At 51.4% G+C, this 27,356-nt stretch overlaps 2 protein-coding genes across 2 annotated transcripts in view; both read left to right on the top strand.

Moving 5' to 3' along the window:
• The first annotated feature begins 3,415 nt into the window (after nucleotides 1-3,415).
• LOC121084783 (feather keratin 1-like) lies at nucleotides 3,416-3,724 on the top strand. The gene has a single exon (XM_040586691.1). It carries the CDS (start codon nucleotides 3,416-3,418, stop codon nucleotides 3,722-3,724), a length of 309 nt encoding a protein of 102 aa, XP_040442625.1.
• Nucleotides 3,725-14,575: 10,851 nt separating this feature from the next.
• Nucleotides 14,576-27,356, top strand: part of ARHGAP39 (Rho GTPase activating protein 39) — a 148,283-nt gene continuing 135,502 nt past the window's right edge. Inside the window, exon 1 of the mRNA XM_040586392.1 lies at nucleotides 14,576-14,725. Coding sequence (XP_040442326.1) covers nucleotides 14,715-14,725 — 11 coding nt within the window. The 5' untranslated portion in view covers nucleotides 14,576-14,714. The remainder of the gene's footprint in view (nucleotides 14,726-27,356) is intronic.

The following is a 27,356-nucleotide window of genomic DNA, read 5'->3' as shown; positions in this document are numbered from 1 at the left end:
TGCAAGCCACGGCATGGACTGAGGATGCACCTCCCGCCTGCTGCTGGCACGGGGACCTGCCACCCGCACCTCCTCCTCTCAAGGCACCAAGCAAAGTAGCACGGAAGGGGCCAGCCCCGGCTGCCACGATACGTGGCCCACCTACCTCCTCCTCTTCTCCCACTGTCTTCTTTGCATCGCCCCTACTGCTACGTCCGCTACTCTCCGCTGCAAACGCCTGCTCACAAGCCAAAGACCACCGGGGCACCTCCCCCGCGCTGCTCCCACCGCAGCAAAGGAAGATCTCGGTGCTCTGGCAAAATCTTCTGCAAGCAAAGGACCCGGGCTGACGGTCGCCCTACTTGCACCTCAGAACGCTTCCCTTCCACTGCGGGCTCCTGCCTTTGCACTCTTTTGCCTCAATAAAATCTCCTGTATCCCAGCACCACACGCCTCCATCTCCTTTCTTCTCCCAAGGCTCTTCCACTCTAAAACGGCACAAGGCCAGGCCTCAACAGGCCGGCGGGGTTGGGGGGAAAAGGGCACTCAGCCTCTCCGAGGACACAGGCCACCAGCGACAACACACACTCGCACCTGCAGGCATACACAGCATGACACAAGCCCAGCACTGGCTCAGAAAAAGCCTCCGATACGACAACGCTCCCTGCGCACACCTCCGACCGAGGCTCCCCGTGCCAACACACGCTTGACTAACTCTCTTCCGCACCCTCCCCAGCAAAAAAGGATCACAGAATCATTTAGAGATGGGCAGGAATCTCTGCAGAGCATGTCCTGCCACCCCAGTGCTCAAGCAGGGCCAGCTAGAGCAGATTGTCTGGGACCACAGCCACTCGCGTCTTCAGTACCTCCGAGAATGGAGCCGCCACCACCTCTTCCACTCTTTGACCACCCTCACACTGGAAAAGCCCTGCCGCCTTTGCCCGGGCAATTCCAGATGCTTTCACTTCTGAACATGGCCTCTTGTCCTACCACTGATCGCAAGCCTCTGGGCACAGCCCTTCAGCTGCTTTGCAGGCCACCGCACCGGCCGCTTACGCAACCCGCACTTTCTCAGCTCGTCTAGGAGCACGTACCAGGAGACAGCGACAAAGGCTTCCTTCAAGTACGCCTCAGCAACAGCCACTGCTCTCCCCCTCGCCCAACGCCCACTCGCCTCAATGCGGAAGACACGCAGCTCCCTCAAGCATGATTTGCCCTTCCAAAATCCACGCCAAACACCCCCCAACACCTTCCGTCCGTCCTGGCCTTGGCAGTGATTTCCAGCAGCATTGCTTCCATCACCTGCCCCGGGAACAGGCTCAGGCTCACCAGCCTCTGCTTTCCCAGAGCCTCCCGCACCATCTTCTGCGGGACACGAGGGGTACCAGCTCCCTTCCACTCTTCAGGAGCTGCCCCCAGGCACTATGACCTTTCCAGGAAAAGGGACAGCGGCCTTCACAAGGAGGCCTCCACAATGCCAGATGCCTCGGCATTCCTGGGAGCAACACGACAGGCCCCGTGCACTTACAAACACCCACTCCCACACCACTCCTGCCTACCCCCCTTCATCTTCCTCAGCAACGACCACAGATCACCTGACAAACAGCCTGAAAAACACTCACCTTGCCTCAGCGGGGGCAGGCCTTGCCACTCATCAACCCTTCCGCACGCACCACCACCACCACCACAGCCTCGGCTCTGCAGCCCCGTGCCGCATGCTCAAACCCAGCTCCCCTCGGCAATCGCCAAATTCCCTTTCACCCTGTCAAGCTCTGCGCAGAGAACTGGCCTCACCCCTCGACACTCGCCCCAAGCACAGACCCCAACAAAGGCCCAGGAGTGCCAGCCTCCCCTGCCTGCCGCTCCCAGCCCTGCTCCGCCTTTCAGCACACATACGCGCTCTCCAGAAACTCACCTGCCCTCGCACGCAGCTTCATACACAATCATAAGAGTCACTTCGGTTGCAAAAGACCCTTAACGTTATCGAGTCCAACCGTTAACCTAATACTGCCAAGGCCACCACTAATCCATGTCCCTAAGCGCCACGCCTACGTGTCTTTTAAACACCTCCCACAATGGTGACTCAACCACTGCCCTGGGCAGCCTCTTCCAGTGCTTGATAACCCTCTCGGTGAAGAGATTTCTCATCATAGCCAAACTAAACTTTGCCTGGCGCAACATGAGGCCCTTTCCTCTTGCCCTAGCACTTGTTGCTAGGGATGAGAGACTGACAACCTCCTCGTCACAACCTCCTCTCAGGTACTTGGAGACACCGATAGGGCCTCCCCTCAGCCGCCGCCTTCTGAAAACGCAGTAGCCCCGCTTCCCTCAACCGCTACTTCTAAGGCTTCTTCTCTCGATCCTTCACCGCATTCGCTGCTCTCCTTTGGATGCGTCACACCACAGCCCAAGCCCCACCTAAGGGCTCCACGATGGAGGGGCCAACACAAGCACTGGCGGAGCCAGGCAGGGCACCTCTCGTCACAGGACCGGCGAGCTCTCAGCCCGGGCTGCCAGGAAAATGGCCTGCCCTCCTCTGCCTGCCCGCACTGACACCCCCAGGGACGGATCCCAGGGGGCACAAGCCCAGACACGCAGGCCCCTTTCTCCCAGCTACAACCTTTCAAGCAAGGCGGGCAACAAGGCACACACAGAGCACGCTCAGTGGGAAAGGCCAGGCCTACAGTCAGGCTTCGCAAGCTGGCAGCAAGGCAGGCAGGGACCAAATGCCATGGAAGGGGCCGACACTCATGCCCGGCACACCTCCAAAGCCCACAACAGCCTTCCAGGCCCATGAACAAGTGGGGGCCCCTCTTCGCAACGCACCCGCAAACCACACCACACGAGTGCCACGGGATGACCTCACTGACAACACCCCACCTCTCCTATGCTTTGGCCACGTCTGCCAAATGCCCTGACACGCACCTTCCATGCAAATCCTCCCAGATACCTGCTCTCACTTCAAAGCTGACGCCAGGGACAGACGGACACATCCTCAAGAGGAGGACATGAGAAGGGAGCGTTGTGGGAAGGGACACACCCCCCACCTCATTACCTGCCAAGCTCTGGCACGCAACAGCTGCTTGCTGCAAAATGCCATCACGCGCAAAGCCTGTCCCGCCCCCTCAGACCAGCATAAAAGACGGCCCAACGCCTCTCTCCATCACACGCTTCTCCTGACGCCTTCTCCCCCGCAGTCAACAAGGTGAGCCTGAAGCCCCTTCCCCTCCTTCTCCTGCCCCACACGCCCCGTCTCTTCCAGCACGCGCTGACACCAGACTCAGCAGCCCCCCACGACTCAACACCACCACACTCCCCGCAGCCCCACACCACGCCTCCACACTCCCTTGCCCTCCTGTAACGACACCCCTCGCGCCCCCCACCACTCTCCGCTTCCTCAACACCCTCTCTTACAGGGACACTCCACACCGTAGACATGGCCTGCAACAACTTCTGCAGCCCCTGCGGACCCACCCCGCTGGCTAACAGCTGCAACGAGCCCTGCATCAGGCAGTGCGAGGACTCCCGCGTCGTCATCCAGCCTCCCGCCGTGATGGTCACCCTGCCGGGACCCATCCTCACCTCCTTCCCCCAGAGCACCGCCGTCGGATCCTCCTCATCGGCTGCTGTGGGCAACATCCTCAGCTCCCAGGGGGTGCCCATCTCCTCCGGCGGCTTTGGCTACGGTTACGGCCTCGGAGGCCTGGGCTGCTATGGCGCCGGAAGAGCCTGCCTGCCCTGCTAAGGGCTCTTCACACCACACACACCCTGCAAGCCACGGCATGGACTGAGGACGCACCTCCCGCCTGCTGCTGGCACGGGGACCTGCCACCCGCACCTCCTCCTCTCAAGGCACCAAGCAAAGTAGCACGGAAGGGGCCAGCCCCGGCTGCCACGATACGTGGCCCACCTACCTCCTCCTCTTCTCCCACTGTCTTCTTTGCATCGCCCCTACTGCTACGTCCGCTACTCTCCGCTGCAAACGCCTGCTCACAAGCCAAAGACCACCGGGGCACCTCCCCCGCGCTGCTCCCACCGCAGCAAAGGAAGATCTCGGTGCTCTGGCAAAATCTTCTGCAAGCAAAGGACCCGGGCTGACGGTCGCCCTACTTGCACCTCAGAACGCTTCCCTTCCACTGCGGGCTCCTGCCTTTGCACTCTTTTGCCTCAATAAAATCTCCTGTATCCCAGCACCACACGCCTCCATCTCCTTTCTTCTCCCAAGGCTCTTCCACTCTAAAACAGCACAAGGCCAGGCCTCAGCAGGCTATTCAGCTTTCTGCGTAATCATCTATTGCTCAGCTTCCTTTACGCCTGCTGAAGCTGTCCTATCCAAATACAGACATGTTTGTTTTTGAAGACAGCTGTGCATTTGTTCCTTATGGTGTGAAGACCAACACAGTTTGGTAAATTTTTTCATTCCAGTACATGATGCATACCCTTAGAAAAGTTTGGATACATTATTGTTCATCTGGCGATGCCTCTGATGCAATCTCTCCCTTTCAGCACACTTTTAACAATCTCATCTCCTCAGCACCACTCTCCACCCCCCACAAAAATTGTTGCAGTGAAGCAGAAGTGAAAGCTGGAATAAACAGAGCTTATTATGTGTAATTTCCCAACAGGGGTTCAGGTTTTGCCTTTGTTTCCATTCAATAGTCCGAAGGGCATTGACAGTACTCTACTCTATTCTCTCCTGGAGCCATCTCTGCCCAAGTCATCTCTCTGATTTCTTAACATTCTCCCGCTATTTCTCTGAAGAATATTTCGCAACCAGCAGCAAGAGAATACTTGAGAAGTACCACACTATCTTCTGCTCTCTGCCTCACACTGAAGGCTCCATAGAGCCAGACTTGAAGACCTTCAAGTGCACATCACCTTTTGCCAAAACCTTGCTCACTAAGGGTGACTCCATGCACCCTTATTGAGGGAGTGCAGGTAACCTCATTGCCACGATGCTTAGGCAGGAGAGTAGGCACAAAAGCCCCAGCACACATCAGCACTGCTCACCTGGGGAATAAACCACAAAACACCCATGAGCTTCCTTTAGGCAGACCACACAACAGCCAGTGACTCATTGGTCCCATTGAATATCTCCAAACAGATGACTTGCAACTTCACACAACACCCAGCCCCTGCACGTCTGTCCTGTAGAGCCCGTATGCATCTATCACAGCACTCTAGTCACACAAGCTGTCCTACTAGTCTCAGGGAGTTCTGTGATGCCATAGTTCTGTGATCTGGCAACTGGCTCTTGCTCCTCCTGCTTACTTCACAGGCTCTGCACTTTTGCCTACAAGTGCCTCAGGTCAACTCTTTCCTAATCCTGTCTTTGTTCTCCCGTCACCTCAGTCCATTGACTGATGAACCCAGCCTCTGCTTCTTCGCTTGCCTGCCAGCAACAGACATCACTCCCAACAGAACCAGCTTATAGCCCTCCTCACCTGGTTTTACAGTGCCATGGAATGGTTGAGGTTGGAAGGGACCTCTGAAGGTCATCTGGTCTGACCCCTCTGCTCAGGCAGAGCCACCTAGAGCTGGTTGCCCAGGACTGTATCCAGACAGCTTTTAACTGTCCCTGAAGATACAGATTCTACCACCTCTCTGGGAAACGTATGCCACTGCTCATCACCCTCACAGTAAAAGTGTTTCCTGACGTTCAGAGGGAACCTCCTGTGTTTCAGTTGGTGCCACTGAGCAGCACTGGAAAAAAACTGGCTGCATCCTCTGTGCACACTCCCTACAGGTACTTACAGGCATTGATGAGATCCCCTAAGCCTTCTCATCTCCAGGCTAAAGAGTCCCAACTCTCTCAGCCTTTCCTCATATGAGAGATGCTCCAGTCCCTTCAACATCCTTGAGGCCCTTCATTGGACTCTCCCCAGTATGTCCTTTTCTCTCTTGTACTGGGGAGCCCATCACTGGACACAGAGCTCCACAGGTGATCTCACCAGTGCTGAGACGTGCTGGCAATGCAGCCAAAGACACCGTTATCTTTCTCAGCTGCAATGACACATTGCTGCCTCGTGTTCAACTTAGTGTCCACCAGGACCCCCAGGGCCTTTTCTGCAGAGCTGTTTTCCAACTGGGTAACCCCTAGCATGCATCCTGGTGCCAGGGGTGGTTCCTGCCCAGGGACAGGACTAAGCACTTCCCCTTGAACTGCACAAGGTTCCCATCAGCCCATTTCTCTAGCCTGGTGAGGTTCCTCTGGGTGGCAGCATGACCCTCTGGCTTATCAGCCACTCCTCCCAGCTTGGCATCACCTGCAAACTTGCTGAGGGTATGCTCTGCCCCATCACTCAGATATTTAATGAAGATTAACATTAAACAGCAGTACTGAGCTCAGCTCTGGGGCCCCCAGCATAAGAAAGGCATGAACCAGCTCGAGAGCAGGTCCAGAGGAGGACAGGAAGATGATCAGGGGGTCAAGCACCTCCCCTTTGAGGACAGGCTGGGAGAGCTGGGGTTGTTCAGCCTGGAGAAGGAAAGACTCCAGGCAGACCTTATAGTGGCTTTCCAGTACTTAAAGGGGGCCTACAGGAAAGATGAGGAGGGACTCTTCATCAGTGATAGGATGAGGGGTAATGGATTTAAACTGAAAGAGAGGAGATTTCAGTTAGCATTTAGTTAGAAATTCTTCACTGTGAGGGTGGTGAGGCGCTGGCACAGGCTGCCCAGAGGAGCTGTGTGTGCCCCATCCCTGGGAGATCAAGGCCAGGCTGGACGGGGCTTTCAGCAACTTGGCCTAGGAGAAGGTGTCCCTGCTCTAAGCAGGGGAATTGGAACTAGATGATCTTTAAGGTCCCTTCCAACTCAAACCATTCTATGATTCCCTGTGATTCCATGATTTGATGCAGCATTGACCCCTGGGGTACACCTCTAATTACTGGCAGCAGGCTAGACCCCACATCCAGCTGGTTTTCAATACACAATCACTGTCTGATGAGCCCATACTTCATCAGCTTCTCCATGAGGATCACACCAGCCCCGACCTCAGCCCCATGACTTCAGCCTTCCCTCACCACAGCCAGGCACTCCCTCAGCACCCTCAACAGCCAGCCAATCAGGGGGCAGGTGACAGCCTGCCAATCAGGGGGTGGCTAACAGCCTGCCAATCAGGGGGCAGCTGCGGAAGCCCCTGGAAGCTTCCAGAACGCACCCTGTCAGGACCCCAAAATCAGTATCTCTGGTACAATAAATAGATCATGTTCACCAAACAGCCCCCAAAAAACTGCTGGGAGGGATAGGGGGTGAACAAGGGAATGAATGAGTGGAAAAGGTGCTGAAAACCGAACCAAATACCTCACACAACAGCGTGTGAGTTAGGGGACTCAGAGGGGTAAGAGAGAGGGAAAATGCCCTCATTAAATAACCCCCCCAAAAAAATATTCAATGAATACATCAACAGACCCTGCCCTTGCCCATGCTGCAGGGTACCAGGGATATCGACATGGGGTACCCTGTCATCACCCTCCCCTTGCTATGGTCCCCAGCCCAACTACCTGATAGTGCCCACAACACCATCTTCCCTCACAGTGGGTTCCCAGGGCCACCCACACAGGGTCCTGTGTCCCTGTCCCCACCTTGGTGTGAGGTTCTGGGGCAACCCATCAGAGGTGTCCAGGTCACCACCCACCCTGCTGTCAATCACCAAGTGACCCACATGGCAGGCTATAGAGGAATTACAGAGGAATGAAGGCAGGTTAATTATCATTGATAATATACAGCTGTGGGCTGGCTTCAGGGGCAGTGGGTTGGTTGATGTGAATAATGTGCAGCTGTGGCTGGTTCCTGCTAAGTGGTTAAATAGCCCTAATGGGTGATGAAGGAGAGGACTGTATCAAGAGATACCTGAAAGAGGCAGTGGGAAGAGGGAGTATGTGCATGCCCTGGATGTAGGAGAGACACTGGGAGAAGCAGAGAGAAGAAAGTGACTCAGATGAGGAGAGGAAGGATGGATGTAGGAGGCCCAGAGAAGGAAAAAATCCAGACAAAACAGAGGCAAGAAGCAGGGTGGACTGGTCTGAAGGGGCTGAAGAAACAGCGTGGACAGTAGATGAACTTTTGAAGCTTTGTGGGGGATTGGTGGCTGTGCTGGGGCAAGGTGTGGGGACTACTTAGTGAAGTTAACCTGGTATGGGCTGGTAAAAGCCTTGTTGCAGCCAGCTAGTTTTGATAGTGCTGCAACAAGAGCACTTTACCCCTATCTGTGTGTTCCCGATTCAGTATGTGTGGGGATTCCTAAAATATTGCCCCACCTTTCTATGGAGTCCAGCACCCACCTCAGCAGAACCTGGGAAGCCTTGCATTTATCAGACCTTTCCACCACCCATATGGATGCAAGCCTCTGGCTTGCAGCCCTGTGCAGCATGCTTGCCTCTAGTTCCCCTCTACAACATCCTCCTGTGTGGCAAAGATAGTGATGGTGGCAGTGAGTTGCAAGGCATCAGGGATTGTGCTGTTTTCTCAACTGCCCCTTGCTCTGACCAGATGTACCCCAGGTTCCTGAGTGCATCATAAGGGTCACATCTTTGACATTGATGTGGTACCTTGAGGCCACTTGGTGGACCATATGGATGGCAGGATACCATGAACCTCCTCAACCCCTCTCCCTTGTCCCACCACGGGCACATCTTTTTGCTGTTAGCATCCGGCCTTTGTTTAGGTTTGTGTTAAGCAAGCTGTGTCTAGAAGACGTAAAGCCCACCAGAATAAAGCCAGGAGCTGGGTGCAGAGACACGCAGACATGAATTGACTGCTGGGCTGCATTTAGCTCTCACAGACTAGATCTGGGCACCATGAGGATGCTCCTTCTGGACCCTCAGCCCGGAGAAGCTGTCTTGTTGATTGCGTTAGAGGTGGTAAAAGCTGTCCCTGTGCTTGCCTTCAAGGGCATGCCTGCATCTTCATGTCCCTGCAGCCCATGGCTGATTCCAGAGCCTTCCTCTCCCAGCTCATGCAGAACATTTCAACGCTGTGTGTGACAAGGAGATGTGGATAAATGTAATTGGGGTGGTGCACTTAAGGGGGGAGATGGGGTTGATGCTGCTGCAGCTTATGCAATCATACCTTGATGGAAGGGTACATTTATTTTTTTCATTGCTTCTTCTGTTTAATTGTTGGGGGTTGAGAGATGTTTCAAGTCTTTCATAGCTTAAAAATATTAAAACATAATAGTCTTCTGTTTCCATGGCAACAGATAGCGGGTATTCATGGGCTTGAGATGTTGGCATCTTGCATTTGTTTCAAGGTTTAAAAGACAGCAATTTGCTTCAACATTCCCAGAAAGCACCACCCGGGCAGAAGGGAGGCTGTGGCCTGGAAGGGACAAGCAGAAGCCAAAGCTTGGTCCCAGGGCTTCGGGCTGTGAACCTGGGGAAGCTGCAGTTTGCAGCTAGGGTGATGTGCATCTGGCAAGGGGGCTGGGGTTTCCATGCCTCCTGCCCTTGCAGGCAGCTGGCCTGGGACTGGGGGGAGGCAGAGATCTCTGTGATATCATCTGGGAGAGGAGGGCCATTACCGCCTTCTTGCCATGAAGATGCTCAGGGGGCTGGAGCACCTCTCCTATGGGGACAGGCTGAGAGAGTTGGGGTGGTTCAGCCTGGAGCAGAGAAGGCTCCGGGGAGACCTTAGAGCACCTCCCAGTACCTGAAGGGACCCACAAGAAAGCTGGGGAGGGGCTTTGTACAAGGCCCTGTAGCAATGGGACAAGGGATAATGGCTTTAAGCTGAAAGCGGGGAGCCTTTGGTTAGATATTAGGAAGAAATACTTTACTGTGAGGGTGGCGAGGCGCTGGCACAGGTTTCCCAGAGCAGCTGTGGGTGCCCCATCCCTGGCAATGTTCAAGGCCGGGTTGGATGGGGCTTGGAGCCACTGGTCTGGTGGCAGGTGTCCCTGCCCATGGCAGGGGGTTGGAACTAGACGATCTTTAGGGTCCCTTCCAACCCAGACTATTTTAGGATTCTATGACCATCCTGAGACTGAGGATCTGCTGTTCTCCCCAGCAAGGGCAGTGCAGGGCATTGCAGCTACGTGGGGACAGTCATGTCCCTGCAATTACTTTTCCCCTCCCTAGGAAAGATGATCTCCAAATTCATCATGCCAGGACCAGGAGCAGGCAGGTACAGACTGCCTGAGCTTGGCCCACTGCTCTTGCTTGTGCATGTTTATAGCATCATAGAACATTTTGAGTCGGAAGGGACCTTTAAGAGTCATCTAGTCCAACCCCCTGCCAATGAACAGGGACATCAACATCTTCAGTGCCGAGGTGGGTACCTCTCCCCTAAGACCCACTGCTCTGGCTGTCCCAAGTGATGCTGAGGCACCATCCCAGATGTCTCTCTGCAGAAACCCTGAGCACAGGGCTAGGAGTGTAAGCAGGACCCCAAGCCTCTTCTATCCAGATGTGTCCTCCTTTCTCAGCTATTGTATGTGCCTCCAGCTTTCCCTTCCTTCCATCCCTGTCACTTTCTGGGACCGTTACCATCCTGTACTGGGGTTTCAAATCCTCTTGCCTCAGGTAATGAGTTCATCCTGGGCAGTGTCTCCATGCCACCAGCATGCTGGTTTGAACCGATGGCTCCATGCTTTCCATCTCATCAGATTTTGGTGTCCTCAGCTAGGCTTCATGCCTTCCCTACCCAATGCAGGCAGCCTTGTGCTCTTCAGAGCTTGTTGCTTTATCTGCAAGCCCCAGGAATGTATTGATGTATCTGTTCTTCCTCTGTGACACAACTTTTTTGTGGAGAACGAACAAGCTTTTTTTTTTTTTTTTTGATAAGTAAAATTCTAAGAACTGCCATTACCTCGGCACCTAAAGTGTGTTTGATCATGTTCAAGTGACACTGCAGGAACCACAGGTACATTATTTAAGTAATTACAGGACAGCTTTAAAATCCAGCACAGTTCTCACTATTAAAAATATGTCCAAATACTCACATTTCCATTGGATGACATGCAGGTTACCTGCATCTTTCATTGTGACTCTCTCCCCAGGGGTTTGCGGTAAAGCTCCAGTATCCAGAGTTGTAGGAAATCAATAAATCTCCTGCTTCAGCTTGAAAAAAAAGATGGATAAAAAGTGGTAATTGAAATGCAGAAAATGACAAAATAGGACCCATATCTTCTTTCTTAGAAAAAATCCCACTATTTGAGGAAAAGGGGCTTTTTCTGTGCTGAGGGTGGTGAGAAACCGGACAAGGTTGCCCAGAGAGGTGGTCAATGCCCCATCCCTGGCAGTGTCCAAGGCCAGGCTGGATGGGGCTCAGAGCAACCTGGTCTGGTGGGAGGTGTCCTTGCCTGTGGCAGGGGGTTGGAACAAGGTGATCTTGAAAGGTCACTTCCAGCCCAAACTGTTCAATGATTCTGTGAGTATCTGATGACTGTCTATGCTCAGTCTTTCCGCTTCATTTTCAGACACCCTTCTTTAGAAACCTCTTTCATATCTTAATGGGGCAAGGTGTACCTGTGTGTGTCCAGGCTGTCTGTGCATGCACCAACACTGCTGCACGTCCAAAGAGCCAGTTTCCCACGTTGAACGTGGTCTGTGGCCTGGGTGACCTCTGCTGGCCTTAGCAGAAGGTGTCTCCGAGCACTGCCCCTTCTCGTCCAGGACACTGCATGGAGCAGACTCAATCTCTGCCATGCACAGTCGCTTTGCAAACATGCAGCAAGGCCAGCAGTGCTGAGCAGACACAGCAAAATGAGCTGCAGGGCTTTGGGCCTGTGCCAGTGCTGGGAAGCTGGCTCTTTGGAGCTGCAACGATGTTGGTGCACAGTGTGCAGAATGGCTTCGGCTGCAGGCTGGTCCAGTTCAACATCTTCATTAGTGATCTGGATGATAAGGCAGAGCATACCTTCAGGAAGGGGTGAGGTTTGGATGCAGAGTGAGTGTTAGGGGCACCCCTGGCTGTCAACGCCCTAGCAGACATCCCATGCAGGAGGTGATATGGAGAGGACATCCTTGCGCACAGTGATGTGCTAATGGAGTGCTTGGACACAAGGTGACCCTGCTGAAGCAGGGGATGGTGTCCTCCAGTAAAGCTGTCACTTAAGAGCAGAGCCCCATCTTGAACATACCACAGACTCCATGGCCTATCCCATCACATGCACATCCACACTGAGCTCATCCAGAGACATGTTTCAGGGCTGGTTTTAATCCAGTTCCTTCACCCAATCTCTTTTGAGGTTGCAGTGAAGAGCATGTGGACCCAATCCCCTTGGTTTCCAGCAGCCTTTGTGCAGGATCACATCTCTCTTTGGCGTAAGCGAAGATGATGGCAATGGTCTTTCCTGGATCAGAGTGCCCAGGGGAATGAGGCAACTGCTCTTTTATTCTGTATAAATCAGATGGAATTGAAAAAAACTAATAACAACAGCTCAAAACTAAATGCAGGGCAGAGGGGGGGCACGGAACAGACATGGGACGGGACACAGACACGGGGGGATGGGACACGACACCATCCAAAAAAACACCCAACACCCCAAAAAGCAACATCGATCTGAAGCAGCAGAAGGAAGCCACCAGGAAAAGACAAAAATGTTGGTAACTCACCATTTCCCGGGCTCTGTCCTGTACTCTGCATGTCTGAAAGAAGCTCAGAGGAGAAAACGTGACGTTCTTGGGTCTTTCTGCTCCAAAAAGCCACTGGTTGAATGTCAACAAGCTGTTACAGCTGCAGCAAAGAACATTAGATGAGCACTCAGGAGCCCCAGGCAACCCTGCACTGGAGACGCCAATGCCAGCACCATTCTGGTGAGACAACCAGGAGGACAGTCAGCCAAATTCCTTCAAATTTGCAAGTCAGGAATTTCGCTGAGGCTTGAAAGGTAATAAAAAAGTTTTGCGGGTGGCTTCGTACCGTGACCAAACTTGTCCCCTCCTGACAAACTGAAGTCAATGGGCTGCTTCTCCCAATTCTTTTTAGCAATGTCATCCCCGGATATTTGGGCATGGGGGAAAAGCTGCTCCAAGTTCTGGTATCCTCAGCCCAGGTGTCACCCTGGCCAGGTGTCCCTCATTGGATGTGTCGTGTGTGTCCCCCAACCATTTTGGGCTTCATTCTTCAGGTGCTCAGGCCATTGGGGTGCTCCTTGTTCTGCACAAAGGGGGGGACGGCGTAGGAGAGGTGCCAGTGGGCATTGTGGGGAGAAAATGTCTGATGGAGCAGGAGGGAGGTGATGGGAGGTGGATTAAAGGAGGTGAAATCAGGCTGGTGAGAGAAGAGTTGAGACTTGAGGAGACAAATTGCAGTGGGGACCCCCAAGTCAGGGAGACGAGGCAGCGCTGGCTTGGCCTCAGGGGGCTGGACACCCCCCCACTTCTGGTCTGGTATCCCTATCCATCCCAGTGACACCAGGGAGGGACTGGGTACATGTAGGTGGAGGTCAGGGGGTGTGGGGACACAAACAGGCAGGGGGGTTGGGGGGTGCGGGTCCCAGTGGGGTGCTGTGGAGTGTGGGGGGCGCAGGTCCCACGGGGTGTTGTGGGGTGGGGGTGGGGGGGTACTGGGGAGCACAGGTGCCGGGGGGGGGGGGGGGGGGGGGCTATGGGGCACAGGGGGGTCACTGTGGGTTGCAGGTCTTAAGCAATCGCAGCGTGCTGCGGGGCACAGCATGTCTGTACGCATGCACACGTGTGGGACAGGTATGTGGTAACGAGCACGTGGTTTGTGCACGCATTGCGCAGCGTGTGTGCATGCAGTGTGCAATATGCGTGGGTGTGGGTGTGCATATGTACCAAGTGTACATATGGGCATGTGCATGCGACATGTTGCACAGACATATGTGTGTGTACAGGGACAGACACGGGTGCTACGCACCTCTTGCGCATGCAAACAGTGTGAAAGCATGCGCACATACGCACCATGTGTACATGCCTGTGCAGTGGCTACAGGTAACACGTGCGTGCTGCACGTGCACGTACGTGAGCGCACAGCCCGTATGCATGTAGTGTCTGTGTGCGCGCGTCCGTGAAGCAGCTATGGGTAACGTGCACGTGCAGATGTGCGCATGTGCACACAGTATATATGTGGGGGGCGGGTGAGGGGTCTGTGCAATGGCTACCGGTTGCGCGTGTGCTGCGCGTGCACGTGAGCACACAGAACGTGCGCATGCGGCAGGCGTATCCGTGGGGTGGCTACAGGTAACACACGTCTGCACGAGCGCGCGCGCACACACGCGTATGTATGCGCGTGAGTACGCCGGCCAGGCGCATGCGCCGTCTGTGTCGGCGTGCCGTGCCTGCGTGCGCGTGCACAGGGCACCTCCGCACACACGCGTGCCCACGTGGGGCTGCGCGTGCACGCCGGTACGTGCCCACGGGCACGCACGCGCGGGTGCCCGCCCCCACGTCCATGTGCGCCCGCCGCCGAACTACCGCTCCCGTCAGCCCCCGCGGCTCACCCCCTCACCCACCCGCCAGGGCTCGGGGGCGGGGCCCGGGGCGGGGCTGGGGGGCGGGGCGCTGCTCTGGCCCCGCTCCCCAGGCCGCTCCTCATTGGCGGCGCTGCCGTTGTCGCTGGTGACGGCGGGACGCGGCGGGGCCGCGGCGCGAGCGCTGGCCTCAGTCAGCGGCGGGGCGGCCGCGGGGTAATCGGGGTAGCGGGCAGGGGCAGGCGGGTCGCCGGGGCCATGGGAGGCCGAACCGGGGCCGCCGCCGCCGCTGCCGCCGCCGCCTCTGCTGCTGCTGCTGCTGCCGCCGCCGCTGGTGAGCGGTAGGACCGCCGGGAACATGGCGGAGAGGTGAGAGCCGGTACCGCGGGGTGGGGTTGGGGGGGGGGGGGGCGGACGGGGGAGTTGAGCCCGCTGAGGGGCCTGAGGCCTACGGAGGGGCCCGCCTGGGGTCCGCGCCCCCTGGCCTAAGCGGCCCAGACCACCCTCAGCGCCCCCGGAGGCCCTGAGGGGGGTCAGGGGCCCTTTTTCTTAACCCTTGGGGCGGGTCTTCCCTCCCCACACAGATCTCTGTAGGGTTTCGGGGCTGCTCCCGCCTCTTTGAGGTGACCTGAAGCGTGTTCCACCCCCCCACCCCCCCACCCCCCACCTCGGGGAGTACCTGTTTGTGCCCCTTTTTGGGGTGGGGGCGTTTTCTCTTCCTTCTCTGCTCCTTCTGGGTGTATGAGAAGGGGTGGGGGGAGAGATGTCAGCACCACCCTGATTTTTATTTTTGGGGGGGGGGGGGGAGGAGGGCAGCCCTACCTGCTCTGCGTGATGTAGGCTTGGATTCTAACCCCACCCTGCTTTCTGTGGGCTCTTGGGGTGCGGGTGAATTCCAACCCCACTCTGCCCACCCCCAGCTTTTGGTGTGGGGAGGGGGGGGGGAGCTGGATGCACCCACCTGGTTCCCTGTGGTTGCAGTAAGGAGATGGGGGGGTTGTGTGCTGCATCCCAACCCCACCCTTATTTCTAGGGGAGCATTGGGAAAGGTGGAGGGGGCTGCATCCCACCCTGCTCTCCGTGGGGGGTGGTTATGGTGGGGCCATGTCCCACCCTGCTCCCTATGGAGGGGCTGGATCTTACCCTGCTCCCTGGAGGGAGGTTATGGAAGGGCTGGATCCGACCCCATCCTGCTCCCTGTGGCTGCTGTGCAGGGGGGGGTTATGGATGGAACCCACCACGTGGGATGCAGCCAGGGGAGGTATTTTTACGGAGGTGAAGGTGTGGCAGGGCAAAGTGGGGGTGCCTGGGGAGTGGACAGGGTGATGTGTGAGTGGGTGTGGACAGAGGGGTACGCTGGGGAAGGGGTGTAGGCAGGGATCAGGCTGGGTGTGCTGGGGGGGGGGGGGGAATGCAGTAGGGTGTGTGGAGGTTGGGGGGGGACGCACTGGCCTTGGTGGGGGGAGAGGTGGCTGAGTTGTGATGTTTGTGCAGAAATGAGGCTTATTTATTTCACATGTCGTGGATGTTGAGCTGCTGGTCGGTGGGGTGGTTGGTTTTTTTTTTCTCTCTCTCTGCGCTGCTCTGCTGCTTCCCCAGACCTGCATTCTCTAGCTGCAAAAACTGCAGGATGGGATTTTTTTTTTTTCTTCTCCTTCCTTGGCGATAGCAGTTTAATCAACCCTTGAGTGACCTCTACAGATAAACCCGCAGCTGCTATGCTCCAGTACCTCACCTGGCATATGCAGCTGGGTGGGCTTAAGGAAAAAAAGAAAAATATATTTTTCATTGATTTTCTTTTAAAATGGGGGGCTTGGTGGAAGCTCTTGGGTACCTGCAAGCAGCAGGTGGCTTGGACAGGGGTGTGCCTCTTGTCTGGGTGTATCTGGACGGGTCATAAGCAAGATGTGATGCTGTGCTTCGTGCCATTGGGCCGACATCAGTGGCTTTGCCATGCTGTCCGTAGATGGTTGGTTGATCTCCTCCATGAAGCGTCTGTCCAGGCACTAGCTGCGGCTGAATGTTAATATGCCACATGATCATTAAAAACAGCGTGATTGCACCTTGCTGCAAATCTGTTGCCATCATTTGCAGCAGCGCTGAGAGCTGATTTCTTTGGTGCTAGAGGGAACCAACACCCTTGCGATTTGATCATCTGGCTGCTGAAAACTGTCTCACTGCTGACTTTGGGGAGGATGGGGAGACTGACAGTAATTGGTATCTGGTGCTTGTGGATGTGAGTTAGTCTCTGGATATGAGATCTTGGCTTACGCTTGTGAGATGCGATCCTACATTAGCTGATAAATGCCTCTTGTAGTTCTCTTACCGAGTATTGTTCCATGCTCTACACCTCTTGTTATTTGGAAGGGAGAAGCTACCTGTTTCTTCCCCATTGTTTAGGGTGGGTGCAAGGAAGGCTCAAGACGTCTGGTGGTGTTACCCTTCCTCCAGTCAAAGGGAAGCACAAACATCTCAAATGGGGTTTTGTAGGTCCTCGCCCATAAGCAACCAGTAACTTCTTTCAGCGCATCTTGGCTGGTATGTATGCTCAGCTGAACAGGAGCTATCTTCCCAGCCTAAAATTTGGATTAATTTAACTCTGCTGGAGTTCCAGTTGCTGATGACAGTGTACCTCGTACCGCCAGTATCTGTGATGGCTTTCGAGTCGAAGTGACTCTTTCATGTTAATCCCAATGACTTGAGTTATGCTAATACCCTTGGGACAGAGAATTTCAGTGCTCTTCTTTTGGGAGGAAAGGCGTATGTTGAGGCCCTCAGCCTCTAGGGAAGTCTTTGCTCTGATGCTAAAGGAGCCACTGATGGGTTATTTCCCACTGAAATCTGTGGTTGCTGTATTCTTCCTGCTGCAGATCAAGACAAACCAAATTCTAGCCTGTCTGCAAGCCAGATGTCTTCATGTAGCTCTCCTCCAAAGGAGCTGGAGATGGGTTCAAAGGAGCTTTTCAAAGGAGGCTGCTAGCAAGACATCAAGATCCGTCAGTGGCCTAAAAAGAGGGGAGGGAGTGAACTTGCTGTCTTCCTGGTGAAATTAATATTGCTGATATAAAGGTGCCTGAGAAGTGCTCACAGCTGAATTTCTGTGATTTATTGTTAATTTCATTTCAGGAGCCTGTAACTGTAATTCCTGGGTATACTCTACATAGCTTAAATTAGGTCATTAACTATCCTAATAAGAGACGCAGAAATGCCATAGTCTCCTGTAACCTGCAGCTCTGAGGGAGCAAGAGAGAGGAGATGCAGCCAGATGGCCAGGAGCCCAGAGCTTTGTAGCTTGCAGCTGAATAAAAGGATGGTGAATAGATGCAGGAGGATAAATGTAGTTAAATTGAGTGCCTGCTGTGTCTTTGCTGGGAGGGTCCCACTGTCACATGCCACAGGACTTGCTGCTGGGGTGTTGCTTTGGGGTGGTGGGAGCAAGGAGGGGTCGAAGATTGGTAGAATCATCTAGGTTGGAAAAAGACCATTGAGTCCAACTATAAAAGGTTGGAGGGAGAAGGAAGCTGCTCAAATCTAGACTGTGAAAGGTTATCCAAATCACGACTGATGTTGCATTTCACAAAGGATTTTCCAGATAGCAGTGATGGTGAGTGTGTGATTGGTGGGTGCACAGTTTTTATTTTTATATTGGGGGGAGGAGCACAGGGCAGAGCAGACAGGCAGGGCAGGAGGTTTTCTGCTGCTGTTCTGTTGAGACAGGAGCCACTTTCTACCCTGGTTGCAACCACAAAGTGGTTTTTATGGTTGCTCATAGACGGCTGCTGCATCTGTTAAACTTAACAGTGATGCTGGGCGTACTCTGGACCAGCTTTATGAGGATTAATGAAGATACGTGTATGTACACTGACAAACCTAGCAACATGAGAGCAGTGAGATGATACAGGTTGTGTGGATGGGAAGACCAGCTTTTTATTCTGATTTAAAAGTAAATCCCTTCTGCCTTGTTCTTCCTAACCTATACTGGGCGTTTTGGACCTGTGATTGTGGTTTATAACTATATAAGCGTAAGCTAGCATCATCTTGAAGTAGGAATGTAGAGCCTAGACCTGATGTTGAGAAAGTCTCTCCAACCCATCAACTAGTTGTAGGGTTTCCAGACATTTTAGATAATATAGTTGAATGCTAGATCCTGTCCAAAATAATACAAACCCGTATTTTACAGAGTGACTGGCTTCTGAAAAATAGGAAGATACCAAATGTGTTTGCACGATGTTTAACATCAGACATGTGTTGTCACACAGCCCTGCGTAAGGACAGAGATGCCCCGCTGTGCATCCCAGGAGCGCAGTAGATCTGTGTGTCTTTGTTTTGCTTACCTGTTTACAGCGCTGTTCCTCCACTTCTTTAGTATTAAGAAACTGAAAAAATCTGGGACAGTCCCAGCAGCCTTCTGTCTGTACATAACTATCTTTAGAGCTGTGCCTTTCAGCAGTTGAAATCTCCCCTATTGCCTGTGGTGTGATATCTACAACTCGTCTCTCAATTAGGATACATTGTAGAATGTCAATGGCAACACTGTAGAATCATAGAACGGTTTGGGTTGGAAGGGACCTTAAAGATCATCTAGTTCCAACGCCCCTGCCATGGGCAGGGACACCTGCCACTGGACCAGGTTGCTGAAAGCCCTCCAGTGCCGGGGGGGAGTAAGGGATGTCCAGGCTGTGTGTTGGGCCCTTCCTGACAGACTGAACTTTCCTGTGAAACTTTTCTTCCTTAAGAGAAATGATGGGGTCTTTTTTTGCTAAATATTTCAGCTTAGACTGGACAAAGCATCAGAAAATCTTGTCATATTGACCACCGTGACCCTTCTTTAACAGGAAAGTAGAGGCCTATTGCATCATGTAAGTTCTCTCTAAGGACAAGCCTGATGGTCTCAGGTAGAGCTCCAGGGAAGGATGTTGTGTGTGTTTAAAGCTTTGCCAGGAGCTATCCCAGAGAATTAAGTGAATACACAGTTCTGTACCTGAATTTGAAGGTGACCTGCTTTGGTCTTGATCAAGTCCTTAAGCTGCATGCCATCAGCTCCTACCACCACGTGGGGGTTGTCATCTGGGAAAGGTTTGTGGGGTTGAAGTCTTTAGCTGTAGAAACACGTAGCGTGTTGGTGGAGACAACTTCCCCCCACAAAGTAATTGCCTTAGATAGTGAACTAGTAGCAGCTTCCTCAGTTGCTGTTCCTATTGTGGTTTCTCCTAGTTCAGGTTAACTGACCTGACCATTATTTCTTCTGGATCAGTCTGCTCAGACTCCTCAATCTGCATTTAGGCTGCTGAAGCTGAAGATCAAGGGCAAGTTTCTAGGTAAACTATAATCTAGATGGCAGACATCATGTCTCATGGGTAGGTATCTTGGTTTTAAGACTGGTTTGGGCAAGGCTCAGGTCCTCAAACTATTCTGGCAATCTGCTCTTGCTAAGACCAAAGACTTGTGGTATGTTGTTCCTCTTCTGAAAGACGAAGCTTTTAGAAGTTCACCTCTAGTAACTTGTGAATATATATGATTTAAAAACAAACAAACAAAACCCCTACCCAACAACTTTTAAACAAAACCCCACAAACCAAAACAAAACCACTAAATACAACTGAGAGGTCTGTAGGGACTGGGCTGATTCCAGGAGTAAAATTTATGTGTAAACTGGTAGGGCTGGAAGTTCCCTGATAGTGCGGCAGAGCTGTGGAGGGGACCAGCTCTCAGGACCAGATTGTAAATAGTCAGGTGTGGGATTTTCAGGCTTGACTGTAACCACCTTCACTGTACAGCAGTGTTTTTATGGCACGCTTATTTGGACATGTTTGCCCTAGACAATAAATACCAGTGAGAACTTCATTTTGCCTGCTGATTAAGATCACTACAGATGTTTAAATGACCTCTTCCCTCTAGTACCTTTAAAAAACAATTTCTTGTTCCTGTCTTCAGCAGCCATGCTCTCCTTCCTGCATTTTTGCTTCAGTGATTATTTCCTTACATGCTCTAGATAACTCATTGAACCTAGACCTTTCCTCTTCCTCCTCTGTCTCGTCTCAAAAATAAACATTTCTGCTGTAATACTTTTTTCACTTTGCGACTAATCCAGGCTGGCTATTTTTAATTCCAGTTGCCAAGAAGTGAGCAAAGGATAAATGTACTCCAGATGCTGAGGGGAAGAAGTGGAGCACTGTCTAGATAGCATCTGCCCCATGCCCTTGGAATTAGTCATTACTCCTTAAATTGCTACCAAGAACCCCCAAAGCTGGTTTTCTGGGTTTACCAGCTCCTGACTAGCAGTGAAAGAACCACATTGTGCTGTTACAATGGGAGGTGCCTCGTTTCTCAAGTTCTTCATCCCTCGCCATTTCTCTGCCCTTAACGGATCTGGTGGTTGTATTTATTTTCTTCTCTTGCTGCTGGGACTTCTCCTACCCTTTAAGTATTCTCACAAACAGCTCTGCAAGAGGCAGTCTTTATGGATGCCATATTTTTCGGGAGCCAAATATGTTGCTTTGATTTTCAGTGCTGTCCTAGCTGATTGGCAGGCAACTGGATCTCCTTACATCAAATGAAGAAAAAAATTGCTGTTTTCAGATTGTTTAAATATTTTTAAACAATAAATGGGAGGGAGATGGAAACGACCAGAGAGGGCTCATTAACTGTGACGTTTAGTAACCCCGTGGTGTAATTCAGAAAGCAGAAACCACTATTCCTGCAGTGAAAGATGTGGAAATTCCTGATTGTTGATTAACGTCTCATAAAACTTGCAGGAAATGAGGCCTGAAATAGACTGTCAGACGGAGAAGGCTTCGCTTACTGTATTTTACAGGTGGTGTGATCCTAGAAGGTTTTGTTCCTGGATTGAACGTCGATTGGAAGTTATGTTCCTGGTATGGAGCTCAGCTTTTTGACTTCTGGCTAACGTTAAAGTTTGCTCATTAGCACTGAGTTTTTAATGCACAGTTTGACTCTGAAGAAAGCTCTTGCTGGAACGGAGAGAGGGGTGTAAGGAGCAGGGGATTAGTGATATCTGGGCTTGAGTGTGCAATAGAGGAAGCATGCCTGGAGGCTGGCCAGTGTCATGGCTGCCAGTGACTTTCTTCAGTTGATATCTGACCTAAAGGGGGCTTGCAGGCTGCTCTTACAGTGCCGTGCATAGAGACTGGGGTTAATGAATTAAAAACCTCAGCAAACATTGGATAAAAATGCTGTGTTGCATACCAAACCTTAGAATTTCTGGCCTTACCTTGGGATGGGCATATTCTGCATCTCTATGTAGAATCATAGAATGGTTTGGGTTGGAAGACACCTTTGCAGATTGCCTAGTCCAACCCCCTGCAATGAGCAGGGACACCTTTCACTAGACCAGGTTGCTTCCAGCCCTGTCCAGCCTGGCCTTGAGCTCCCAGGGATGGGGCACCCACAGCTGCTCTGGGCAGCCTCTGCCAGTGCCTCACTACCCTCGACAGTAAAGAATTTCTCCCTAATATCTGACGTAAATGTGCCCTCTTTCAGTTTAAAACCATTTCCCCTTGTCCTGTCACTACAATCCCTGACCGAGAGTCCCTCCTTTTCTTTCCTGTAGACTCCCTTTAAGTACTGGAAGGCTCTATAACGTCTCCCTGGCACGTTTTCTCTCCAGGCTGAACAACCCCAATGCTGTTCCCATTCTACAGATTGGAAGACAGGAGACCTTAATGTGTCAAAAGGCATCCAGTAAAATAATACCAGAGTTTGTGATCTCAACTCTCTGGGCCAAGCGTGGTTTTCACCAGGTGGTCCCCTTCCTTTTTACCATCAAAAAGTGTAAAAAAAAAAAAAAAATCTCTGACTTGGAGCTAGGAGCCTTCCTTGTGGTGTAGCCCCTACAGAGAACACATGTGTCTGGTCCATTTGTGCTCTTGTCAGGTGCACACGGTTCCTGGGCTGCCTCTTCCTGAGGTGATGACATTTCTCTGTCTGCCTCGTTGCATTTTTATTGATCTTCCCTCTCTGCTCTGCGCCCTGCCAGAATGTAAATGACTTCCACGGGCAACGTGTTTGGAAACCCAAGCTTTTTACCATCCAGAAACATTACTTACTCTGCGAATTGAAGCTATAGTATTATGTTTTTTATTGATCTTTCTGTAGCGCTTCTTGCAAGCCTGAGAGCACTTCACACACAGTTGGGAGAGATCGCTGCATTAGATGGAAAAGTGCAATCGCTTATTGACTGCAGTGTGGCAGCTTCCTTTCCAGAAGAGAAGGATGGACAGTAGGGTGCATTTAAATAACAGTGGAATTTAGGTTACTATAGTCAAACATGGTTTGTTCAGGATGTTTAGACAAACCATCCCTCTTTCAAGTCTGAACCCTTTAAAAGACTACAAATGAAACTGCAACAGCTGTCCCTGGTAGTGTGCTGCGATGCAGAGTTGCATGTGGATACAAATGGGAAAAATGCTGCTTCTTGAAGAGCCTGTCTTGCTTCTTTCAGTATGCTGAGGTTGGGGGGGGGGAGGCGGGGGGGGATGTTGGTGCCCATCTGTTAAATTGCTCACGTTGAGCAACACATCTCAGGCTGACCAAGCAGAGCACTGAGCACACATGGAAGGCTTTGGAGGATGTACAGATGTATCATCGGATTTATTAGTAATTAAGCTGTCTTCTAAGTACTTTCTGAATCCTGTTGCTGACCTGAAGTTGGCTTTCTGGATGCTGTTGTTTCTGCTTCATAAACTTCTTTGCTGTCATTAATCTAATGTGTGCATCTGTGAATCCATGTCCCCTCAAAGGCAGGGACAGGAGAAACTGTAGAGCTTTCCACATGTGCCTGGTATACTGAGGTGGCTGAGGCTTTAAAAAAAAAATAAATACAACAAATGCAAAAACACAAACACCTCTTACTCTGGCAACATATAGTGTGGTCAGGAACATTTGGGAAGAATTAGAAAAAGAAGAAGGAAAAAAATAAAAAAACACCCGAAAACAAAACAATCACCAGGCAGAAAAATCACTCGTGGGAGAATAGGAGTTGAGGGATTTGTGTGCACCCATCTCCGAGCAGATCAGCAAGTTCTTGGTGAGGTGTGTGGTTTTCTTCCCCTACCCAGAAAAGTAGTGGGATTTGGGTGAAATGAGTGCTCATTTCACTGACGAGGTTGTTTGCTGAGGCTGCTGGGCTCTGATTCCCTGCTTTGCATCTGCTTGATTAAGCATGACCTCTGCTACTTGCTGCTTGGGGTTTTGTTGGAGTTGAGATCATGTTTCAGCCCTCACCAGTTAAATCCATTGGCTGTGCAGAGAAGGGAGCAGTTTGGCTCCCCACAGTCCCTGGCAGCCTGTGCTGCTGTGGGTACGGCAAAAAGGGAGCGTGAGGAAGAGAAAGAAGTTGCTCAGGTCACAGTAGGTACCTCGGGCTTCTGGTGGTTGTCTCTCAAGGACATTGGCAGTGCCCAGAGGAGCCTCCCACATGGCAAGCTTTCTTTTTCAGGCAGTTTTCCTTTCCAGGGTAGGAAGGAGACTGAGGTCTGAGTGATTTGAAACCTTTGCAATGTCCCTGGTGGGTTTCTCACCTTTCTCCTTCATGGCAGTGTATCTCAATGCTTATTTGAAAGGCAACACTTTCTCTACCTCTCCAGTTCCTAAAAACCTTCTTGTCAACTCTTTGATCTCTACCTAAGGCCTGCTCTGAGAAATAAGAGCAGGGCTATGTCAGTATGCCAGTCTACATCCAGGGTTAATATCAAAGCACTGGGATTATTAGAGCTCAGAGCTGGGGTTTTTTCTCTGTCTGGCTTTGGGGAGAGCAGAAGGGTGCTGCTTTGCTTCATTGCACTAGGCAGGACTTGCCATTTAGACGGATCTCCATCCAGATTTATGCATTGGGACTTGCCATTTAGAATCACAGAATTGGTTTGGTTAGAAGGGGCCTTTGAAGGCCGTCTAGTCCAACCCCCTGCCATGGGCAGGGACATCTCCCGCTACACCAGGTTGTTCAGAGCCCCCCGTACGGCCTGGCCTTGAATGTTTCCAGGAATGGGGCATCGACCACCTGTGTCTCACCACCCTCAGTGTAACAAATTTCTTATCTCCCCTCATAGTTTAAAACTATTACCCCTTGTCCTGTTGCTGAAGGCCCTATTAAAAAGTCTGTCCCCATCTTTCTTATAAGCCCCTTTTAATTGTTGGAAGGCACCAGTTCGGAAGGATCTCCATCCAGAGTTATGCATCAGGACTGGCTGAGCAGCAGTCACCAAATCTCTGTTTCTAGAGAAGGCTGCAAGCACACATTTCCTCTTCTCGTGCTCAGAGCTGGCTTGATGATGCTCCAGTGCTGGTGTAGAAGGCACACAGCACTGACTGCGAGGTGCTGGGCCTCCGTGGGGATTCCTGACACAGGTCGTGCCGCGTGTGGATGGGAAAAGCTGCTTGCTGGGTTGCAGCAGGCTCAGGGAGGTCTCGCGTTGCTAACTTGCAGTCTCTGTGTGGATGATGCGAGCAACAGAGCAGCTTGCATCAGGAGTGTATCCCTGAGTGTGGCTTAATGAAATTGAGCAGTGGGGTGGCAAAAGCATACAGGAAGCTTTTTTTTTTTTCTCTCCTTCTTTTCACTTCAGAGTGAAAGGACTGATTCCTCCCCCTGCCCCACCCAAGGCTGCAGAAAGCATTCAGCTCCCTACTTCCACCTTCTGTGCTGTTTTCAAGAGATGCTGTTGAATCTGTCAGAACTCCCAACAGCACTGCCATAAAGAAAAATTGCAAATTAATACATCAACACAGCTTTCATTTAGAAGCCCTTTCTTTTCCCCTTTAATTCTGCATATCTAACATCTGAATGTCACCTTGAGGAATCTATATTGTAGTGTGGCTGTTCAGTGCAGTGGATGGTATTTGTGGAAATAGGTGGAGCATGTGCTCAGAAAATATCCCCTCCTCTCCGGAAAAAAAAGCCAGTGTTTTAGAGCTCACCTTAGCACATTTCTGTTTTAGACTTTTCTCTTTTTTATTATTTTCTTTCAGTAGGAAGTTATCTAGGTTTTTGTTCAAGGTAAGTAATGTGCCTAGAACTTCAAACCTTGACAAGTGCCTCTGCAGTAATTATTTTTCTGTCAAACTTGAGTTCAACTAAGCAATGTACCTTTCTTCTTCAGCTGCAAGGGAGAAGGTGCAGTGGACGGGGGGTTTTATTACAAACAGGGGTGGGAATAAGTTCTCTAAGATGAGGAGGCTTGCTTTGAATGTATTGGTCAGGGGGGTTAAAGTCAGCTGGATTAAGAATGTGTAACACCTGCCTTACTCAAAGTATGTTCTACTATGGGATGGGCTTCCAAGCCGAGGCAAGACTCCTGACAAAAGGGGTCTTTCTGTGAATTGTCTTAACAGTGTCAAAAAGTAGGTTTTTGTACTGGATGAAACCAGTCAACCTTATTTCCAGGCATGCCTTTGCTACTTAAACAGAGCATAGAACAAGGTTGAGGAGGGCTGGTATGCAGAAGGCAATAGGAGGAAGATGGAATAATGCAGTGGGGGGGAAAGCAGGGCTTATTTTGTAGTCTCTGCAATCCCCCAGGTTGTCTTCTGAAAAGATGGTGACGCTCCAAACAGGAGACTGATACAAACCCTTGGTAGAAACCAAGCTTGGAGTGCAGGAGGAACAGGTTTGGCAGCAGAACCCTCTGTTGTCTGATGCTCCTCTGCGTAAGAAGTATCTGATCCAGACCTGTAAGCCACAGGTTATATTTTTCTTGTCACGGCTGCCTCGTTTCATGTGGCCAGTACCGATAGGCATACCTGTGAACATTCCCATCTATTACAGGAATCTGTTATAAATTGCTCCAAGAATGGATTACAGATGGTTAGAGATAGCACTCCAAAACACGAAGGAAAGTTTGGCTGCAGTTTATGGCCATGGCTATCAGCTTCAGATGCTGTGCTCTCGTAAACAGTCTTGCTTGATCTTACCTGAATATGGATGCACTTTCCATCAGCTCTTGCCCAAGCAGCACTGCAGGCATTATTTGGCTGTTCCTCGAGCATGTTACTTTAGTGAATCAACGTGTCTTGTAAGCAAATGGAGGGGTCTGTAGTTACTTGAATCTGTAGGTGCCTATCCTTCTAGCAATAGGGAAAATACAAAAATCTGTATATGTACTTTTGGATGTTCCTGGCATATGCCTCTCCATCTGCACTTAGAGCATGCAGATAATGTGGCTAAAACCACACTTGCAGATAACACTGTATAAATTTTCCCCCTATGAAGTGCAAATATCTCTCATTAAGACTTTTAACTAGGGAAAAAGCAAACTTTTGGGGGTATAATTTTGCAAGAATACGTACATATAAGGCAAGTCTACTCGGGCACTGCAGATAAGTCTCGTAGTATAACAGCGTGCTTCAAAGCACCCTACCAGTGCTTGCCTTCAGAACGGAAGCATGCTTCCTTTGCGTTAGCATGAAGACTGGCAAATAGTATGCATAGCTGCTCGTACACTGAAAGCAGAAACAAAAATACTTTGTTTTGGCACCCTGGGGTTAGATGCTACAAGCTAGTTTCAAAGCTAAACCATCTAGTGGCAGTTTCAGATCCCACTGCAAAGACATGAATTCTAATTCCCTTCTTTGTTCCCTTTCACAGAAATGAAAGTTGCAAAAAACTAAATGGGGAAAATTGAGGCTAGAGCACTGTATTTAATATGCTAGTGCCATGAACAGATGTTCTGTAGTTGGTTTCATTCTGGAGAACTTGTGAGCTTGGAAAAGGGACCTACAGAGGCTACTGGGGAAGGCTGCAAATCTGCACGCCAAAGTAATTAAAGGTTATCAATGACTCGTATATCTCCCTCTGCCCGCATAACTTTGATCCGAGAGTTTGCTTTCTCTTTTTGTGATGTATTCCAGACTGTCCTGTATGGCAGAAATCACTTAACCCTGAGAATTATCTTGCGATTTTCAGATCCCATCCCAAGGTATCCCTGTGGCTTTAGTGTCTGTGTGGCAGGGAAGCAGCTGTCATGTAACTACTTTCATCTTGCCT

This window comes from Falco naumanni, chromosome 3 (genome assembly GCF_017639655.2).
Source record: "Falco naumanni isolate bFalNau1 chromosome 3, bFalNau1.pat, whole genome shotgun sequence".
NCBI lineage: Eukaryota > Metazoa > Chordata > Aves > Falconiformes > Falconidae > Falco > Falco naumanni.
Note: the sequence above shows the minus strand (reverse complement) of the source record. Positions and strands in the feature narration are given on the sequence as shown.

What these genes read in the sequence shown, in the direction of transcription:
- LOC121084783 (XM_040586691.1), top strand. Translation starts at nt 3,416, where the DNA reads ATGGCCTGCAACAACTTCTGCAGCCCCTGCGGACCCACCCCGCTGGCT.